This window comes from Gymnoscopelus braueri (assembly GCF_963280865.1).
Source record: "Gymnoscopelus braueri genome assembly, chromosome: 13".
Taxonomy (NCBI): Eukaryota; Metazoa; Chordata; class Actinopteri; order Myctophiformes; family Myctophidae; genus Gymnoscopelus; species Gymnoscopelus braueri.
The window spans coordinates 30,397,821-30,417,748 of record NC_137615.1 but is presented as its reverse complement, the minus strand read 5'-3'; the positions used below and the strand labels follow the sequence as shown (position 1 = coordinate 30,417,748).

Genomic DNA, 19,928 nt, shown 5'->3' with positions numbered 1-19,928 from the left:
CATAACCTAGCCCTGTGCTGGTGAGGAAGGTGCAGACAAGGAGTAGAGAGGTGGGAAGTTGTCTTCGACCTGACTGACATGTACAGTTTGTAAGTTGTAATCCACTTGGCAAAATGAGGTCAGGCTCCTGGGTGACGAAGACTTGGCCTGTAATGTTACCTGCAGATGTGTCCTCAAACACACTCACTTACTGCCAGCTATGTCAGCTCAGAAGACATTTCACTGGAGTCATATTAGAGGTGGCTCGCAATCAAATGCTGCTTTCTCGTTTGGAAAATGTCAGGGGAATCAGGTTGGGAGTGACATTGTCCAGTGTTGGCTTTTCACATACAACAGGAGGATGTACGTTTCAGATTCTGTAACACATGAAGGCAAATAGGCCATTTGATAAGGTGAGGGGTGGTGTCTGGGTAGGAGACGCACACATTAGCTTCTCCCATTTAAATATTATATACCAGCGCAAGAAAGATGCGAGGATCAAATGAAATCTTGTTTTACTTTCTTCCACAGAACATGACAGGTGCATTTAATTGCTTGACATGTGGTCTCCCATTGATGCACCCATGTAAAACACAACAAAACATCTTTCCTACCATAGTAGGCCTAATGTAGACAACGAGCTACAACCTACTTTTCATCAAAACCAGCCTCTAGCTGGGTATTTCCTACAACCTCACGATCGATACGTATCACAATACAGAGGCCGCGATAAGATATGTATCGCGATACGCGTTGGTTTTGAATAATCGTGTGTCCTACTAAATATACTTCCTAGACCACAGATTGCTGATGTTTTGACCAATTGTCAGAAAATGTAAAGTTTCCAAATCAATTTGAAAAACGTAGTTGATAACAAAAAGCAAGGAAATAAAAACGAATACAAATAAATAATGTTTTGATCGATAAATGCAAAAGATTCAATCATGTATATTGTCATTGTCGGGCAGAAACTGATGCTGATCGTTTTTTTTTAAAGCCGCGTCACACACAGCATTTCCTTCCTTATCGATATGGTAGCCTTTGTATCGATACGATTATCGGCAAGGAATACGATACGATTATTGCCGTATCGATTAATTGAACCCACCCCTACCATCCTCCTGAATGTAAATTCACCGGACAATCACAGCATCCGTTATCATATGGTGCCATTTTTAGCTCAATCGGACATCACCCCACTAGGCCTGTCACAATTATTACATAATCGCCTAATCACTATTATTTGAGATGATTGCAATTACTTTTCATAATCGTTTCCATGTTGAAAAATATTCATACCTTTAAAAAACATTTTCCAAAAATAGCAGATCTACAAGCTTACGAGTCATGTGACACGTAAGCTTGTAGATCTGCTATTTCTACTTTTTTTTGGAAATTTGGATGTAAACAAAGTGTCCGGTGGGTGGGGGAGAGTCTTGTCTATCCACTGGAAAAAAAACTTTTACCACGATTGGTCATTTTGTTTCTGTGGCTTGTTTTCACCAAAAAAAGGAATCCGAGCTACAAGTGTTTCTACAAATCCTAATATAGGAATGGACGGAAGTGACGTTTTTTGGGTCGATGTCACATCCGTCCATTCCTTCTATCAGCGTTAAGGGATCATTCCTAAGTTGCGTTATCATAGACAAAACACTCCATGAAGCCACTTCTTTTAGAAACTGACTCCTCTGTCTCAATCTTTCATAATATGCTTTAATAGATGAAACGGAGTGTGTGTGGTGGAGTTGTCTAATTTGCTCGGGATAATTGTCCTCATCTCTGTGCATGTGGTGTGTGACTACTGGTAGCTTAATCCTGCATTGTGCCCATAATTATGCTGCCTAGTGTCTACTGTGATGTAGCATTGTTTGTTGTGCGGGCACGTACGTGCGCACACTGTCATAGTCACATGTAACCTCCCCCCTTCTCTTTCTCTAAAATCTTCCATCTCTGATGGTCCATCTCTCACTTCCTTTTAGTATTGTTAATACGCACAATTGATGCTCTCACACAGACACATGTATACGTGGAAGAAAGAGACTTGTCATGCTGTCTCAGCAGGGTTTCCCCGGTGAAATGTGCGAGAAGTAGGGATGAGGACTGGGAACCATTGCCAGTTTGGTACCGGTTCCTGATTGGTAGAACCTAAATGCTAATAGGTTGAGTTCATTCAAGTGTTTGCTAAACATCACTAGGGCAAGAAGCCACCCAGGTACTTTATATCAACAGCTGTTAAGTTTCAATTCTTTTCCATCCAGGAAAACAATGGCATGCACAATCGATTACTAGCACACAATCTCCCCTCACTGGCTCTATCGTCCCTGTTCATTCACAGTACCCTGTCAATGATGTTGAACCATTTTCAATGTAATGATAGAAATTCATTCACAGTACCCTGTCAATGATGTTGAACCATTTTCAATGTAATGATAGAAATTGAATGGATCGCCAATAAAAAAAAAAAGACAAATTTGTAAACTCGACACAAATGTCACATCATCTCTCAACTTCAAATACATTTTCTTTTTTATACACACACACACACACACACAGTTTCAGGACAACTTTCATTTAAATGAATGGACGCAGGGGCTGCATCCATCGCCTCCTCTCCCAATACACTAACAAACCTGTTTGTGATTGACTGTGATGGCTTTGAAGATCTGCATGTCGATCGCGATCAACTGGTTACCACTGATGTACAGCATTTACCTTATACTATGTTGTATATATGTATGAGCAGAAGATATAGCAAGCAGAGGTAGATGCAGGCAGACCTACTCATAATTGGCTGAGCACAGGCTGCTGAGGCAGAGCGGGACCATCAGAGGTAGTTGATGGCAGAAAATATACCTGCAATTGTTTGTTGGTCAGCAATAACCTTCTACGTCTTTGGTGGCATTGTATATTATCATATCATTAATTTGTATAATCAATTATTATCCTTATCCAGCAATAGATTTCTGCGATTTCTGTAAATTGCACATTTGGCGCAGACAATTCTGTTTACTGTTATGTTAAAGTGTTACCCCTTGAGTCTGCGTAACTTGTAAATGCGCAAATTGGTGACTTCCGCTGGAATGTTAATGTAGGAGCAGGGTAAAGTATGTGACTGGACAAATCAGTGGTGAGTTTAATGCATTATTTCGTAATAATATGCATCAGAGACGTGGGACACTACTGCCTTATACTATGGTTGTGTTTTGGCAATCTGGCATTGTTTTTTACAGGGGACATGATAGCAAGGTGATATATTGGGATTACATTTTTATCTAATAAAAAAACCCAAAATGTATATCAGCTCGCAGCAAGCTAAACCCCTTGAAGTACTGTCAGCTACACTGTTTCAGAGACGGTGAATTCTTAAGCTATTAATTTTTATTTAATATAATCCTGACCTGACTGAGTTTCTAATGATCTGATAAATGACTAGGCTATTGTTTCAGACAGAGCACTGACAACATCCCCAGATGGGGGAGGGGTGGTCTCTGTAAATTGTGTTTGGGCCATTCATCAAGCAAATGGACGGCTTATCAGACATCACACTGATAAGTAGCTGTATGCGCGCAGTTTAAACGGTTTCCCTTTCAGTCCGGGTTTAGATCTGCCTACTGTATCTGATCATTTCCACTCGCACATACATGAACACAAACAGCTGTTTCCGTGTTCGAAAAAAGTCCCATAACTATTTTCCTCATCGAACACGGGCAGCATAGCGCTCTGACTAAACCAACACACTATGTCATACACGTGTTTAGTAATTTACTTTTGCGTTCTATCGTTAAATAAAACCATATTTGCTAGTCTGTCATCCTGTCCACAGAAACGCAAAACAATATGGCTAATTCTGCAAAGTGAGCTAGCCCTTAGATTGGCTGGCCGAGTGAGGAGCCACAGATTTACCATAGAGATGTATACAGTGGCCGAACACGGTATCGCATCGACATGTTTAGATCCCATATGCTGCGTAGTTTTTTAGATGCCATATTCTGAGAGGACATTGAGCCCTCCTTGGCGGCCTTTTACCAAAGCCAGCCAATGAGGAAAAAGTGACGAGAAGGTGACTGCTCTGTTTACTGATCAGCCCTGCGAGCTGATAAAAATTGTCATACTATAATAAACACACCACCATATGCATACTCTATACTCTGCTCCATTGTAAGCTATGGGGATCCTACTTTATCTAAAGCACTGAAAGTAAATGAAATAAAGTGTAAATCATGATTATTCAATTAGGCTTTAGTCAATACTGTCAGTACAACAGTGTCATGCACCGTAAATGGCTGATCTACAAGCTCACTACATTATGCATCCAACACATAGTGGGCTGGTAGATTGGCTATTTTCAGTGTATGACAGAGCATAAATTAGGCATGTCTTAGGCTAAAAAAAGAACGGATCTACAAGCCAACATGTTGCATCAGGACTCATTGGTCGCTTAGATGTTAGGTTTTGTTAGCTTGTAGATTTAATCTATAGATGTTGTGACAATGTTGGCTTTAGATCCATTCTTTTAGAAACACGAGCATAAATTGAGCTTGTTGCCTTCTTTATTGTGGGAGCCAAAATTAACCCACACACTTAAGATTTGAACATGTGGGAGCTGGTCTCAGTCAGCTACCAGTTAGCTAGATTTTCTAATCCTAATTCTAGGAGACCGGTCTGCCCTTCTTCCCGAGTTTCCATTGCTAGGTTGGAGTGGAAGAGCCAACTTCGCTCTGGGGTTAAACGCAACACAAAGTGAAGCCACAAAATGCATGGAACCGTTGATTTGGGGGGCCGGGGGAATAAAAAAAGACATGACATTGAGCAATATTTTGTCTATGCTCGAAGAACGTGAGTGGAATGATAATTGCAGTTGAAATTGTTTTTAGTGCAATCGATTTTCACCAAAGCGAACAGATCGAGGACCCAGTGGGAGAAGTAGTTTGTTGTTGCTATGTGTGGATTTCCTGAGCTAGGCCTATATATTATACAACGCTGGTAAAGGGACTAGAGAGAATGAGTCTGTTAAGTGCAAGTTTTGATCGCGTCCACTCTGGTGGGAATGCTTCTTAATCGCTATGACAATTAGTTGGTCGATAGGTCAGTCCAGCAGTACTCTCAGTATCTCAAACAGCTGGCCACATAACCATGGAATTTGCTGTGCAGCGTCATACTCCTCAGCGGATGAACCGTATGATCTTGGAGATCCCATCGTCTTTACTCTAATTCCACCCTCAGGCCAAAATGTCCACTTGCACCAAAGATGAATCAATCTAATTATGGTCTCCACTCTCCAGAGGATGAACCTTAACTAGAGGTTACGAATGTAACCCCGGTTTTAGTAGGTTCGGAGTTTACTACTCACTATGGGATATCAGCGCCCTCAGGCGATGACACAGAGCAACACACACGCTCCCGACGCCAATACTGATTGGCTAAGGGTATGTCACGAGTCCGGAAGACCCGGGAGTATAAAGCTCCCTCGTGACGTAGGCTCTTCCTCTTAACATTCTCCTCTCTGCATGCCAAATGCGCACAGAAAGGGGTGTCTGGTGAGTAGTAAACTCCGAACCTACTAAAACCGGGGTTACATTCGTAACCTCTAGTTTTACCACGGTTCTCCGTTTACTACTCACTATGGGATTCATAAACCCCCCTTGAGGTAATGAGCCACACAACCCTGACAACCCTGCACGTCCCTCAGCTCCTAGGTCACGTCCCCCCTGGACGTGACCTATGGCCCCATGGGCGCCCCCAACCCACCGGGCTGGGATGCGGGATAGATAATCAAGCTAGGCCCTGACAGACTCCAGAGTCCGCCTATTTACTAACAGGCAGACACAAGCCTGCCTCATAACTCAATATGAGGAACAGGGCCCCATCTCCTGGGAGCCAGCCCAGCTGGTCCCACGGAAACCCCAGAGGAAGTCGAGAAATAGGGAGAAAGCCCCAAGCCTACTCCCTTCCCTCCACTGGCCTGGAGGCAGCCGCTACGCCTAGGACCGCGCGCGCCAAGGATGACGCCGCCACGTCCAGGCTGTAGAAAACCGCAAAAGTCGATTGGGACGACCCATTTTGCGGCTGCACAGATCTCCTGGATCGAAGCTCCCCTGTAGAGAGCCCAGGATGTAGCCATGCCTCTAGTAGAGTGAGCCCTCAGACCCTCCGACAGGGGCACCACTACTCGCATAAGCCAACCTAATGGCATCTCGGATCCATCTAGAAAACGTTGCCTTATTGACCGCCTTCCTCTGAACCCCAAGGCCCAAAAGAGACAAAGAGCTACGTCGATGAGCGATTGGCCGCTGTCTTCTGACAATAGAGCTTCAACTCTCACTGGACAGAACAATGCAACCGCCTATCCGCCGAAACGAAGGGAGGCGGATGGAAGGCTACCAACTCACCCGGATCCGGGGCCACCCCGGTCCTGGTAACGAACGTCAGGTTAGGTTTAAGCAAAACCCTCCTGTCATTGTTAAAACACTTCATGCACTCCGGACTCATCAAGAGTGCATGCATGTCACTGACCCGTTTAGCCGTAGACAGGGCCACCAAGAGGACCGTTTTGAGACTAAAGATCCTCAGATCCACAGACTCAAAAGGCTCGAACGATGGACAGCATCTGTCTCACCCGGGTAGGTCCTGGCGCAGAACGCGTGATCGACCCCCAAGCAGTGGATGAAGACGCGGTGGGGGTCGTCTGCGGCGATGAGGGGGTCGCATTCCGCGAACCCGCAACTCCTCTGTGGTTCCATCTTGGTCCTCGGTCTGGGAAAACAACAGGCTAAAGCCTAGCCAGTAGCGTAGCCTAGTAGCTGCTAGTATTAGCCTAGCCACTGAATGAATGAATGAGCTAGTAGCTGCTAACCGGTGTTAGCAGCTAACCGGCTTTTTCAGCTAACCGGCTTTTCCAGAACAGACCAAGAATTAAGGAAAACTGAGAGGATAGGTAAATAAATAAATACTTAATAATAAGTTCCGGGAGAAAACTTATTTGCAAGGATTTTCCCGTGGGGATATAATCCTTATTCCCGCTTTGGGTTATAGTTGAAATTTCCTTGCTTTCTTGTGTGTGAATTTCTGCGCATTCGCATGCAGAGTGGAGAAAAGAGGAAGAGCCTACGTCACGAGGGAGCTTTATACTCCCGGGTCTTCCGGACTCGTGACATACCCTTAGCCAATCAGTATTGGCGTCGGGAGCGTGTGTGTTGCTCTGTGTCATCGCCTGAGGGCGCTGATATCCCATAGTGAGTAGTAAACGGAGAACCGTGGTAAAACCATTTGAGTGACACCATTGCACTGCCTCCAGTGACACCTTCAGGCCAAAATAAAACTTTGGACGTCAAATTTCTCATAATTTGCAGTAGTGGCCAGATTGCAGGATGTATCTTACTTATATTGGTGACCCCTATCGCTTTTCCTGTTGCCTTCTTTTGTGATTATGATGTATTTTTTTTAGCTTAGTCTTGTTTATCAAATCGTAAATCTTTTCCTCTTCTGTGTGTAGCTGGGGACACAGATGACCCCCCAAGGATCCCAGCCAACCCAGTGATCAATGGGAACATGACCATGGGAGACGGACACAATAACACAGAGGAAGACATGGAAGATGGTGAGCAGGACAACAACCAGTTTCTCCCTCTGTTATTTGCTCTGGCTGTTTGTCTCCGTTCTCTCTTTTTTCCTTGTTTCTCTCTATTACACACACTGTCTCTGTTTTACTCCGTCTGTGCTGTCTCTCGCAAGGTCTCACTGCAGATATCCTCTTTTACATTCACTTCTGTGTCATTCTTAGACATGATTACGAGCACACAGCCCAAACAGACAGGTCATGACTACACATCTTTCTCCCACTCTGTCCCCCTCTCCCTTTTCCTTTCCTCTCCACCTATCTAAATCTCTCGTTCTCTCTGTTTCCCCCATCTGTCTCTCTGCAGATACCAGCTGGCGGTCGGAGGCGACGTTTCGCTTCGTCGTGGAACGTTTTAGCCGTCTTAGTGAGTCTGTGCTGAGCCCATCCTGCTTCGTCAGGAACCTTCCCTGGAAGATCATGGTGATGCCGCGCTTCTACCCTGACCGGCCACACCAGAAGAGTGTTGGATTCTTCCTGCAGTGCAATGCAGAGTCCGACTCCACGTAAGTGACACGCATGGGCGTGTGCACACATGTGATGCCATACTTCTTTCCTTTAACTGTTTTAATGATTAGGTACATGGATAGTATACTCATAGGGTGTTAAGGATGGGGGGGGGGGGCATGGATTCTTGTAAGAATTGTGAATCTTCTTGTGTACACAACTTTTGGTCATTGTTCCTCCCACACACGCACACCTTGCCACACAATGTATTACCTGGCTAATTTATTTAATTTATATATCTATTTTAGTCGGGTGAAGAGTGTATCAGAAAATGTTCAACACCATATTGTTGGTAAGGAAATCTCGTATTCTGTACAGATACCAAAACAATACCGTTTCGAATACCTTTTTGAGTGTAACAAAATAAGCCAAACTTCTAAATAGTTAATTATTTGTTATATTAAAGCTCTATGTAGACAGACACAGATATTCATGTTTTTTTGGTTCTCAGAAACCATTGGTCTGATTGAATTCCCACTCTGCACTGCACCCCCGGGTCACGTGGGACAGACGCGAACGGGCTTTTTGCGTGTGGTTGAAGGCAAGAGGGCGGGGGCCGGGTGGGGAGAGAGCCTGGCGACGCGAGCTATGTTAGTGCACTGAGTGGCAGTTGGGGGGGCAAACGCAGTCCCCACAACATCATTTACGATTCTGTGCCTATCGGTACATAACTCGGACGGCGCTTAGTCGACTAGCAGACCATCGGCCGGTCGTCGCGGGCACTCGCGCCTGGAGGCGCTCGGGCGCGACGCCTCGGCCTCAAGGTCTGCTGAGTCGGCGCGCCTCCGTCATGGTCCAAAACTATACTTTATCGCCGAAAAAAAGTAGTCTGTGGTTGTGTGAAAAAGTATCGTCTTAAGCGGGAGTCGAACCCAGACTCTCAATCGTAATGGATTTAGAGTCTAATGATTAGCGAGGTGCGCCACTGAGGCCGGTGCTGAAAATGGGTATTTGGGCTGTATTACCATGTGACGTCCTAACTCTTCTATTGTAGAGGAAAGAAGTCCCCGCCCGCACGCCCGCCCGCCAGCATGCTCGCCCCAAAGTGGCGAGGCTTCCCCCAACCGCATGCAAAAGGGCTGTTCGTGGGACAGACCAAGTTTGACGTCAATCGGTTGAACGGTGCCAGAGTATTGCTCGGGACAGACACACAGAGATTCTGTGAATTTATGGATGGATATCGCTATATTTTGTGTGTGTGTGTGAGCGCAGTTTTTAGAATATAACAACTGTGATGTGTTGTCTATTTTTCTAGCATTTTTTATCTGAGAAGAATGCCCCTGTTGAATTGAATTAGCATAAACTTAACATGAAATGATCTTACTCAGTCATTAACAACAGTGCATCGGTGTCTCTGTCTGCAGGGACCCTGCACAGCGGCTGTTTGACATCAAACTAGCCAGTTACAATACGTCCATTCCAATTCTGCTTATCATACACCAACATTCAACAGTGATTACAAAACCGATGTACACACAAGGGCATATACATATACATACACATCTGATCTTATCCTGTCAGCCAGCAGAAGCTGATGCCTGGCTGCTTATAAACCAGCAACCTAGTTGCACTGTTGGAAAGACCTAAGTGGGGTGCCAGAGACAGGATATTGAGGATCAGCTGTCTGGATCCATTTAAAGTCTTTCTCCAACATAGATTTCTTAAACTAAAAAATATATATTAATATTTTCACGTGCACGTTCTCTTCCATGTTATACAACATGAGTGCTCACACACCTAGCTTACACACACAACATACACTTGAAGTTACTTATTAATTTATTTGTTGTGCGACATGCACATTCCACACAGCTCACTTCCTTTTCTCTCTCACACACACACACACACACACACACACACACCTTCGGCCTTGGTTGTTATATATATTTTTTTGCACAATAGTATTTTTATAAAAGTACATAATGAAACAGATGTGTGTCGGTGAGGAAGGACGCGGTCAGGCGCATGTCTGATTTATACTGTTGTGCGCCATGTCACACACAACTAAGTATAACTGAGGCTTTATACAAAGTCCTCACATATTAATGAAAAGAAGCAAGATAAACAATGTTAAAATACCAAACAAGACGAATAACAAGTAGATTGCCTCTTGTCCATATTGCTCAAGCTATGTGTACACATTACACATGTATCGCACACAGTCTCAGTGGAAGTTTACAGTGTGGTGGTGTGTGTTTCAGGTCGTGGTCGTGCCATGCCCAGGCCATGCTGAAGATCATCAACTATAAAGATGATGAAAAGTCCTTCAGTCGCAGGATCAGCCACCTGTTCTTTCACAAGGAGAACGACTGGGGCTTCTCCAACTTCATGTCCTGGAGTGTGAGTACAGGGAACGGAGAAGGGAGACACAGGCTTTGGTTTTTGTTTTGTTTTTTTACCAGACATGTGTAATTTGTTATTAGAGTGTGGTGGAAGAACAAACTGAAATGATCAGAAGTGAGCTTCAGATTGAACCTGTTGAGCAATCTGTTTCTGTTGGAGCCATATTTATGTTGATGGATGAAAAAAAGAACATGTTATGATTCAAGCCCACTTTTGTGTTGGTACTTTAACGTTAAAAGCTAGATGCCACAACACACATCTGTCCAAGTGTGATAATTGAGGCAGGTACACCGTAAAGTCTTCGAGTCCTTGAGAGTAGAAATGGAAGTAAATGTTTCCATTTGTACACAAGAGTTTAAATTCATATACAGTGTAGTGTTTATGCCGCTAATTAATTGTGTACAGCATAGAACCTTTTATATTACATCAATGTGGATGGACCATGACCCTGATGTTCCTCAGTGTTTTGAGTTCTTGGATAACCAGACCCGACTGCTTTCCTTGCCCATGTTACACTTTTTCATGGTATTTGTGTTTTCAGGATGTGACCGATCCAGAGAGAGGCTTCGTTGAGGATGACAAAGTCTCCTTTGAAGTCTATGTGCAGGCCGACGCTCCACATGGAGTGGCGTAAGTAGTTACTAGTTTCCCCTCTCTCTCCAACCTAGTCTAGTCTCCCTTTCTGGAGGTGTGTGAATTAGCCTGCAACCTTTCTACATGGCTGTCTCTCTCTCTCTCCAGTTGGGACTCAAAGAAACACACAGGCTATGTGGGTCTGAAGAACCAGGGAGCAACCTGTTACATGAACAGCCTACTACAGACACTCTTCTTCACCAACCAACTAAGACGGGTACGTGTTTGTGTGTGATGCGCACGTGTGTGTGTTTGTCATGTCCTTGTGTTTGGTTTTCTTTGCATATCTGATGGGGCTGGGCAATATTTTGATATTCTATCGATATTGTTGAGACTAGATGTCACAATACAATATTGAGGTATTAAGTAAAAGAATATTGTGATATTTGATTTTGTCCATATCTGACTTGTCCTCTAGGCGGTGTACATGATGCCCACGGAGGGTGATGACTCATCCAAGAGTGTTCCTCTGGCCCTGCAGAGGGTCTTCTACGAGCTGCAACACAGCGACAAGCCTGTCGGCACCAAGAAACTCACCAAGTCCTTTGGGTAACCTACCTATCTGGACACACACAAACACATTTTCCACTTTAAAGCCTTTTCTCACAAAGTCACTAATTGGTTCCAACTTCGTTGTCAGTTTTTTTAAATTATGGTGTGAATTGTGATATTGTATACAATAATTAAACATTCTTTATTCAAATATTATTCTCAAAAAAGAGAATGTAAAATTTGCTCAGTGGTGTGTTTTTATGTAGACTGCAGGAGCTTCAGAGTACTTTGGGGAGAAGCCAATTTGAAACATCTTCACCCTTTTAGCTCAAATTAATGAAAACCCCGCTCCTAACAGTTTGGAAATTAAAGTCAGCGGTTTTTGTTTTTGTCGTACATCAGTACAAGCAATGAGTTGTTTTCTATGGAGAGCTGTTAATTACACTGACAGCATGTTGTGGAACACAGATGGGATTAAGCGTCAGGCTTCTTCGATGATAAGGGGGTCATTTGCACCAAACGTAAAACAAATGTAATCTTTTCCTAGTAATTGTATTTTTTTGATTGACTTATGCCTGTGTGTGTGTTTGCGTGTGTGCATACAGGTGGGAGACATTAGACAGCTTCATGCAACATGACGTCCAGGAGTTGTGCAGAGTCGTGAGTCCTCATTTCATACTGGTCACTGCTCTCAAGTTTGCCGTGTGTATCTTCTGAAAAATGTACTTAATGCATTGTGTTTGTTCCAGCTCCTGGACAACGTTGAGAACAAAATGAAAGGCACCTGTGTTGAGGGAACCATCCCTAAGCTCTTCAGAGGAAAGATGGTGGTATGTTCACTCTCAATTTATCTCTCTCCTATACTGTGACCGTCTATTTCTCTCACATGCTTTGAATGCTCGTCATGTTACTTTGCGTTTGATTTGAAATCAATTATTTTCCTAGCAATATTTTATCGATTTAACTTTTAAAGATGTATTTTTGAATTAATTAAATCTTTATTTTAGTTAGAACATGGTATTGGCTAAAAAAGAGCCTTAAAGGGATACTTCACTTTCGGCGGGGGGAAACATTTAAAAAATATATTAAAAATAAATGAAAAAAGGAATGGAAAATTCATGGCCCCCTCACGCATTAGAGTGTCCTACTAATGTGTGAGGGGGCCTTTATTTTGCCATAACTTCTTTCATTTTTTTTAATATATATTTTTTTAATGTTTATTTTATGTGAAAGTGAAGTATCCCTTTAATCCGATCGCCCGGCCGGTTGATCATTTTGTTAATCGGCCGATTAATCGATAATGAAAATAATCGATAGTTGCAGCCCTGATTATTTTTTTGTAATCAATTAAATAATAAAATGTAATAAAAATCATACCAGTGTTGACATGTTTTTGTGTGGTGTCCCTCTCCAGTCATACATCCAGTGTAAGCACGTGGACTACAGGTCAGAGCGGATAGAAGACTACTATGACATCCAGCTCAGCATCAAAGGAAAGAAGAACAGTGAGTACACTCCAGCTCTACTCACCTTTATCCACCTTCCTCCTGTTTCTCCATGCTGCTGTACTCCTCCTTTATCCACTCTACTCCTATCTCTTCACCGTTTTTCACTAGCTGGGGACTTCCTTTTAAGTAAAGGCGAGTGGTTGATTTTGTCAACTGACAGTGAAATTAAATGCAATGCAGCAGCATTTCGTTTTTGTGGTTCTCAACTGCACTGGTACTCTGCTGGTTTTTCCATCTTACCGGATGACGAGATAGTTTCCTACACTGTAAAGTGATAAGTGTTAATTTAACTCTGAGAGTGTACAAATGTAACCGTACTGCCTTAGGGCAGTGGAAAGAGACAGGAAACGGAGAGAGAGAGAGAGAGACAGAGAGAGAGCGTAGGAGAGTGACATACAGCAAATGGTCAGGCCGACTGGGAATTGAACCGGGGACTTGAGCCCAGGTGGTATGTGCCCTAACCACACTGCTTTCGGGCGACCACTTCACTCAGAGTTCCAAATGAATAGATTGAAACTGAGGATTTACACTGTAACTTGCTAGCTAACCAGACTGTTATGCTATACAGCAGCTAATAAGGACAAATGCCGTGCTAAAAACTGTATCCCTGCCAGAATCTGTGTCTGAAGATAGTCTTATGTGAAAAATATTTACAGGGAGAAAGACTGTCCAATTATGTCCACTCCTCCAAATTCCTTCTTGTTGACTTTACTCTCAATGTAAGTTTACTTAAAAAGTGTTGAGCTAGGGTACTTTAGGCTACGTATTTGTAAAATCATGAGGTGTTCATTTAAGACAGATTTTACCGTTGGAAAATCTAATAACTGCACTGTTGCTGCTGGTTTTACATTTCTAATTAACACTGAGGATTTTACTGTGTATAACCCCTTACCTAGTTTAGGAACATTCCATATTATGTACCTGTTGTGTCCAAAAGGTAAAAAGCTTACATGAATTGAGATGACCTAGAAAGATGCTGTCATTTGAGTGTAAAATTTGACCAGCTGTGCCTCTGGTTTCCATAGTACGGTAATCAAGCCGGTCTGTGTACCAGCTGTGTACTTGCACCTATCAAGCTTGTCGGAAACGGATGAACATGAACAGACAAAGTCATCAGACATGCGATTAAGATAAAAACATGGATGATGTGTTGGAGTTTCTTTGTAATTGTATACATTTATTATATGTTGTATTTTTATATAATGGATATAAGGGTAGCTGTCCTGTCTGCCAAGGAATCAAACTAGGATGCATCCTATGCACCCTACTGTAATGAATCGGTTCTAAGCAGCTGTGTATATATGTGTATTAAAACAAGTTTTCATTGTCATTGAAAAGAAGACAACAGCATGGCATATAGATCATCAAATTGTGTAGTTCCCCACATAGAATGCAACCTTTCTAATCAAATGCAGGTGATAGTATCTCTGGATGGATGTTGTTGTCTCGATCACTTGGGAGCATGTGAGGTACAACTTGTGTAAATGTATGAAAATCCTTACCCATCCTTACCCATCTCTCTCTCTGTCTCTTGTGCAGTATTTGAGTCTTTCAAAGACTATGTGGCAACAGAACAGTTGGATGGAGACAACAAATACGACGCAGGAGAGCACGGCCTACAGGTGAGTCTTCACCATAATCCATATTAACATTTATTTATGTATGTACTACATTCACATGCACAGACCTTGGTGGGTGTTTGTGCAGATATACACCCATAATCTACACGCATAATTGTTGCGCTCCTAGACACCCATGGTCATATAATAAGGTTTTAAATACTCCTACTGTATACAAATAGTACTCGCTTCCTGAATTTGACCGTAAGTCCAGTATACAAATCATGCAGTGTCTGTGTAACTGGCTTTTCCAAACTCCCTATAAGCCAGTGCATTGAAAACACCAAAGCCTCACAAAGGAATACAAAACCTATTCAGGACTTTGTGAAATGTCTGTTTAAAGCTGTAACCAAGCACATGATATCAAAATTATTTTCAAATTGTAATGAACATCCTTCTTTAGGTGTGTTGTTTGCGTTTTTGCAGTTGCCGTGGATGGAGTGTGTTTGTGTGCTTAACATGGAAGTTGGGGAGACGGTTGTGTCTTTTGGCAAAATACTGACTGTCACTTCTTGTGCCTTTCAAAAATAATCCAGTATAGAAAGTTGAGGAACATGACTGGTCACTGTGAAAAGCAAGCTAACAATAATGATGGGAAGACTCTTTAGAAGCTTTATTTAAAGTAATCATGTATACTTTTTCAATTCTTACTCATGTCTGTTCATGAAGTTAAATGAATTTGTTATAATTTCAGCCAATCGGAAGAGTAACCATTTTTCTTTTTTTTATAGTTTTCCGGTTCCAATTTCGTCTACTCATTTCTTTGTGTCATCACTTCCAATTTCACGTGTTTAATCTGTATCCTGTCCGAGTTCTCTATCCTGATTGGATAAAATTGGTATTCCGACCTGAAAATGCATTTTCAGTTTAATAAAGAGCTGGAGAGACATGGAGACTCCTGTTACTGAACAAACACTCTATAGCAATGAGTACTATAAGAATATAGAGCTATTTTACACTTATTGTAACCAAAGAAAATCACTTACCCTACCTTTTATAGCTATGTTGTTGAAACGTCTGCAAGACGGGATAACGTGGCTCACTTGAGTCATATTCTGAAATGCCTGTATCCTCAACTGTATAGGGCTGCATATGTTTCATACGGATATGTATAGGATTGTAATTACACAATGTTCTATTTTAGCACAGAGAATAACACAGGGTAATGGAGAAAGCCCAGAGATTGACATGATGTAGCCTTTTTTTTCACATTGTTGAAAGACAAACTAAAATTATTTCTTTATCTCCCATATTGTTTACATGGAAATGTATCCGTCATAAAGTCGGGTGTTTGTGGAGATGCATGTAAGTTAGTAATTATGTCCTCACAAGAATGTATACGTCTGTGTTCCAGGAAGCAGAAAAGGGGGTGAAGTTCCTGACCTTCCCTCCCATTCTGCATCTGCAGCTGATGAGGTTCATGTACGACCCACAGACCGACCAAAACATCAAGATTAATGACAGGTGACAAACACACTCTCGCATTCATATACCTGTTTATCCAACCAGGTGCAGTATATCAGCTCAAGTCCAGCAGCCAAATGCACACTGAAACCCAGAGACTGACAGTTAAGTGCATTGGTTAACCACTTGAACCCCAGCATCCATAATCTGGGGCAAACATAAGCCAAAAAAGCAGATCTACAAGCTCACAAGTGTGTGTGCTTGTAGATTATACAAGTCTATTTTTAGTGAAGAGATTTGGTTAAGATGGGGAAAAGGCGGTCCAAGTACAGAGCCAACGCAGGTCCAGTTTACTAAATGGTTAAGAACATTTGTGCCACTTCCTGCCATGGGCTCTATTCCCACAGGAGCCTTTACTCCCATCCCTCTGTTAACTCTGGGCCTCTCTCAAAAATAACCAAATGAATAAATAAATACATAAAAGGTAACCTGAAAGTCCTAATGGGATGGGAAATTTGTGATGTGTAGGCTGGCACTCGTAACAGTGTTTGAGAAAAGGCCCTGGTCTGTAATCCAGGTTAACAGAGTCTATTTGTGGAAACAGGACTTGACTTCAGGCTGTGCTCCAGAGCAGTGTGGTGCTGACCCACCGCAGTATGGTGGTGAAATGACTCAGTGAAAAGTGAGTGCAGGAAGTCTTGGAGTGTATGTAAAGACCCCGGGGGCGGTTAACTGTCCACATGGATAATAAGACTCTCATCCGAACACAAACAGAATGATTTACACTAATGAAACTGTCAGAGAGCCCCAGTTAGAGGTTAGCTGGAACACAAATGCATACATGGGAAGTTTCCTTCACAGGTCGCCTGCAGAGCCTGAAAAAGTCACACTAAATTCAACAGTTTTTAAGACAATTTAAGTCTTGGATTCAGTCTCGGAGGTCTCAAGAACAGAATTCCTAACTTGAAACCAACCAGGTCATTTAGATTCATGTTTATTTCCACTGATGAAATAGTTCCATTTCATTCTAAACAAGATTAAAATGTCTTACATTTAATTCCCCTGATGAAACATGCCATCTCCCTGCTGGAACATGCTTTCTGCGTGCTCTGCCTCAGCTGGATCTTTCACAGGCTCTGACTAATTATTGTGATGCTGCCACTGGCACCTGGTCTACTGACGTCTTCTCTCACACATAAATATATGCACACGCACACACACACACTGGGTGTGAAGTGGCAGGTGAACAGATATGACAGGATCTCACTTTCTCACTTTGTTCTCTTGCTCGCTATTTCTCACTTTCTCTCGTTTTATTGCCAAAGCATCCAAGTGCAAAGTGAAATGATCAGGTAAAACAAACAAACAAGACATCTATCTTCGTCTCTTCCGCAGGTTTGAATTCCCGGAGCAGCTGCCCCTGGATGAGTTCCTCCAGAAGACGGACTCTAAGGACCCGGCCAACTACATCCTGCATGCGGTGCTGGTGCACAGCGGGGACAACCACGGAGGACACTACGTCGTCTATCTCAACCCCAAAGGAGACAGCAAAGCGAGTGTCAAGGAACCGATAGTGAGTTATTACACACATCACACACATCACACTTTCTAACACTGTTATTTTCTGAAAGAGGAGCGGTACAGTTGGGTGACAAAACACAAGAGATTGAGAATAACAAGTGTTGAGTTGATTATTTGTTTTTGATTATGCAAACGTTGCAGATTTTTTTTTAACCACTATTATTGACCTCCTCACATCAGACCAATGGGATTTAGCTTGAAAATGTTTCCCTTGAATTCCCATGGAACCTCTTTTAATGCACAAGTCAAAAGTCCAAACATAACTGAAATGTGAGACTTCCAAAAACAGGCGCTGCATACAGCGCAAAAGGTTCAGGATGCATTGGAAGGCTATAGAGGAAATTAGTGTCACTTTAGTTCAATTCAGTGTGAGGTTTGGCTGTGAGATTGTGTGTGTGTGGGGAAAGGGATTGAAAATGCCTCTTTTTGGATATTGGCATTTTAAGTACCCGTATTTTCCGCACTATAAGGCGCACCGTTAATGCGCCTTATAGTGCGGATGCGCCTTATAACCAGGTGCGCCTAATATATGTATCAATATTGGTTAATTATGGCCCACGCGGCAAAGTGAGCCGCGAACCGCGCTGCAAAGTGAGCCGCGAGCGGCGCACCAAACCGAGCCGCGCCCAAAGCCAGCCGCAAGCCGCGCACCAAACCGAGCCGTGCACCAGACCGAACCGCGATCCGCGCCGCAAAGTGAGCCGCGACCCGCGAGCCGCACACCAAACCGCGAGCCGCGCTGCAAAGTGAGCCGCGGGCCGCGCACCAAACCGACCCGCGAGCCGAAACACCGACGCGATTGTTTTCAGATCGTTATTTTCGGTGCGACACAAGCGTTGTTGTTCTTTAGTTCCTATCTATCTCTGCTCCTATGAAGTGTACATTATCTTTTTCATATTATTATTATGAACTTTATATTGTAGTTTGTACCCTGTATTCTGAGTTTGTGACTACAACAAGTAGCAAAATAGAATGTACATTAGGACAGTGGTTCTCAACCTGTGGGTCAGGACCCCCAGGGGGGTCCCCACATGATTGGGGGGGGGGGGTCCCCAGATGACAGTGAAGTCACAATTTAAGGAATTTTAAGATATTTTTAATACCTCAAGAAAGAAAAGAAAAAAGACTATTACTGCATCCAAACTAATCAACAAACTATACTATAAATACGGTCAAAATTGTGAAATAATATAAGAAAGAGGCGATCTACAAGCAAGGCGTTGTGAGCTTGTAGATAAAAAAAAAAGACACGACCTTGTAGATCTGCTATTTTGACTATGTATCTGTGGAACTGAGTTAAACTAAATTAAATGCTTCAACTCCTAATTCCAAGCGCTTCTCAGGGTGGGGGGTCCCCAGTTCAAATATGATTATTTTGGGGGGTCGCTGCCTGAAAGGATTGAGATCCACTGCATTAGGATATAATGTACACAGTCACACACACATAGAAGATATGGAGATTGGAGATCAAAGAAAACGATAGAAGGGGGGGGGAGACGTGTAATTGGGGACCCATTACATTGAAAACCTAGCAACATCACTGCATTATGGCCACCGTATGTATCAATATTGGTTAATTGTGGCTACCGTAGTCAAGGGGCGTAACAGCAGGGAACCCCGCGAATTCCGCAAATTCCAGTCCCACACCACTTGTGTGTGTATAAACCATTATAACCACGTACAGTATAAACACCCCAAAATGGCACCTGTCAAGAAGAGACACGCTTACGACGCAGAGTTCAAACTCAAGGCTATCAGTCACGCAGAAGAACATGGCAATAGAGCAGCAGCGAGAGAATTCAACGTCAACGAATCAATGGTACGAAAGTGGAGGAAGCAACAAGATGACCTGCGCCAAGTAAAGAAGACTAAAAAGAGTTTCCGCGGAAACAAAGCGAGATGGCCACAATTAGAGGACACACTCGAACAGTGGGTTGTTGAACAGAGAGCAGCAAGTAGAAGCGTCTCTACAGTCACACTGCGAATGAAGGCAACAGCGCTAGCACATGACATGGACATCAATGAATTTAGAGGCGGGCCTTCTTGGTGCTTTCGTTTTATGAAAAGACGTAATCTCTCCATCCGCGCACGAACTACTGTCTCGCAGCAACTGCCACAGGATTACCAAGAAAAGCTGGCCTCTTTCCGCACATACTGCAAAGACAAGATCACTGAAAAAAGGATCCGGCCAGAGCACATCTTCAACATGGACGAGGTTCCACTCACCTTTGATATTCCTGTGAACCG

General features: G+C 43.1%; 1 protein-coding gene across 2 annotated transcripts in view; it reads left to right on the top strand.

Moving 5' to 3' along the window:
* The window catches only part of usp7 (ubiquitin specific peptidase 7 (herpes virus-associated)), a 36,902-nt gene that overhangs the window by 3,810 nt on the left and 13,164 nt on the right, over positions 1-19,928 (top strand). For both annotated transcript variants that reach the window (XM_080447604.1, XM_080447603.1), the window contains exons 2-13: positions 7,472-7,576; positions 7,902-8,100; positions 10,303-10,441; positions 10,986-11,074; positions 11,186-11,294; positions 11,496-11,626; positions 12,175-12,229; positions 12,319-12,399; positions 12,984-13,074; positions 14,617-14,699; positions 16,051-16,160; positions 17,496-17,673. In XM_080447604.1, the coding sequence (XP_080303730.1) occupies positions 7,472-7,576; positions 7,902-8,100; positions 10,303-10,441; positions 10,986-11,074; positions 11,186-11,294; positions 11,496-11,626; positions 12,175-12,229; positions 12,319-12,399; positions 12,984-13,074; positions 14,617-14,699; positions 16,051-16,160; positions 17,496-17,673 (1,370 nt within the window). The remainder of the gene's footprint in view (positions 1-7,471; positions 7,577-7,901; positions 8,101-10,302; positions 10,442-10,985; positions 11,075-11,185; positions 11,295-11,495; positions 11,627-12,174; positions 12,230-12,318; positions 12,400-12,983; positions 13,075-14,616; positions 14,700-16,050; positions 16,161-17,495; positions 17,674-19,928) is intronic.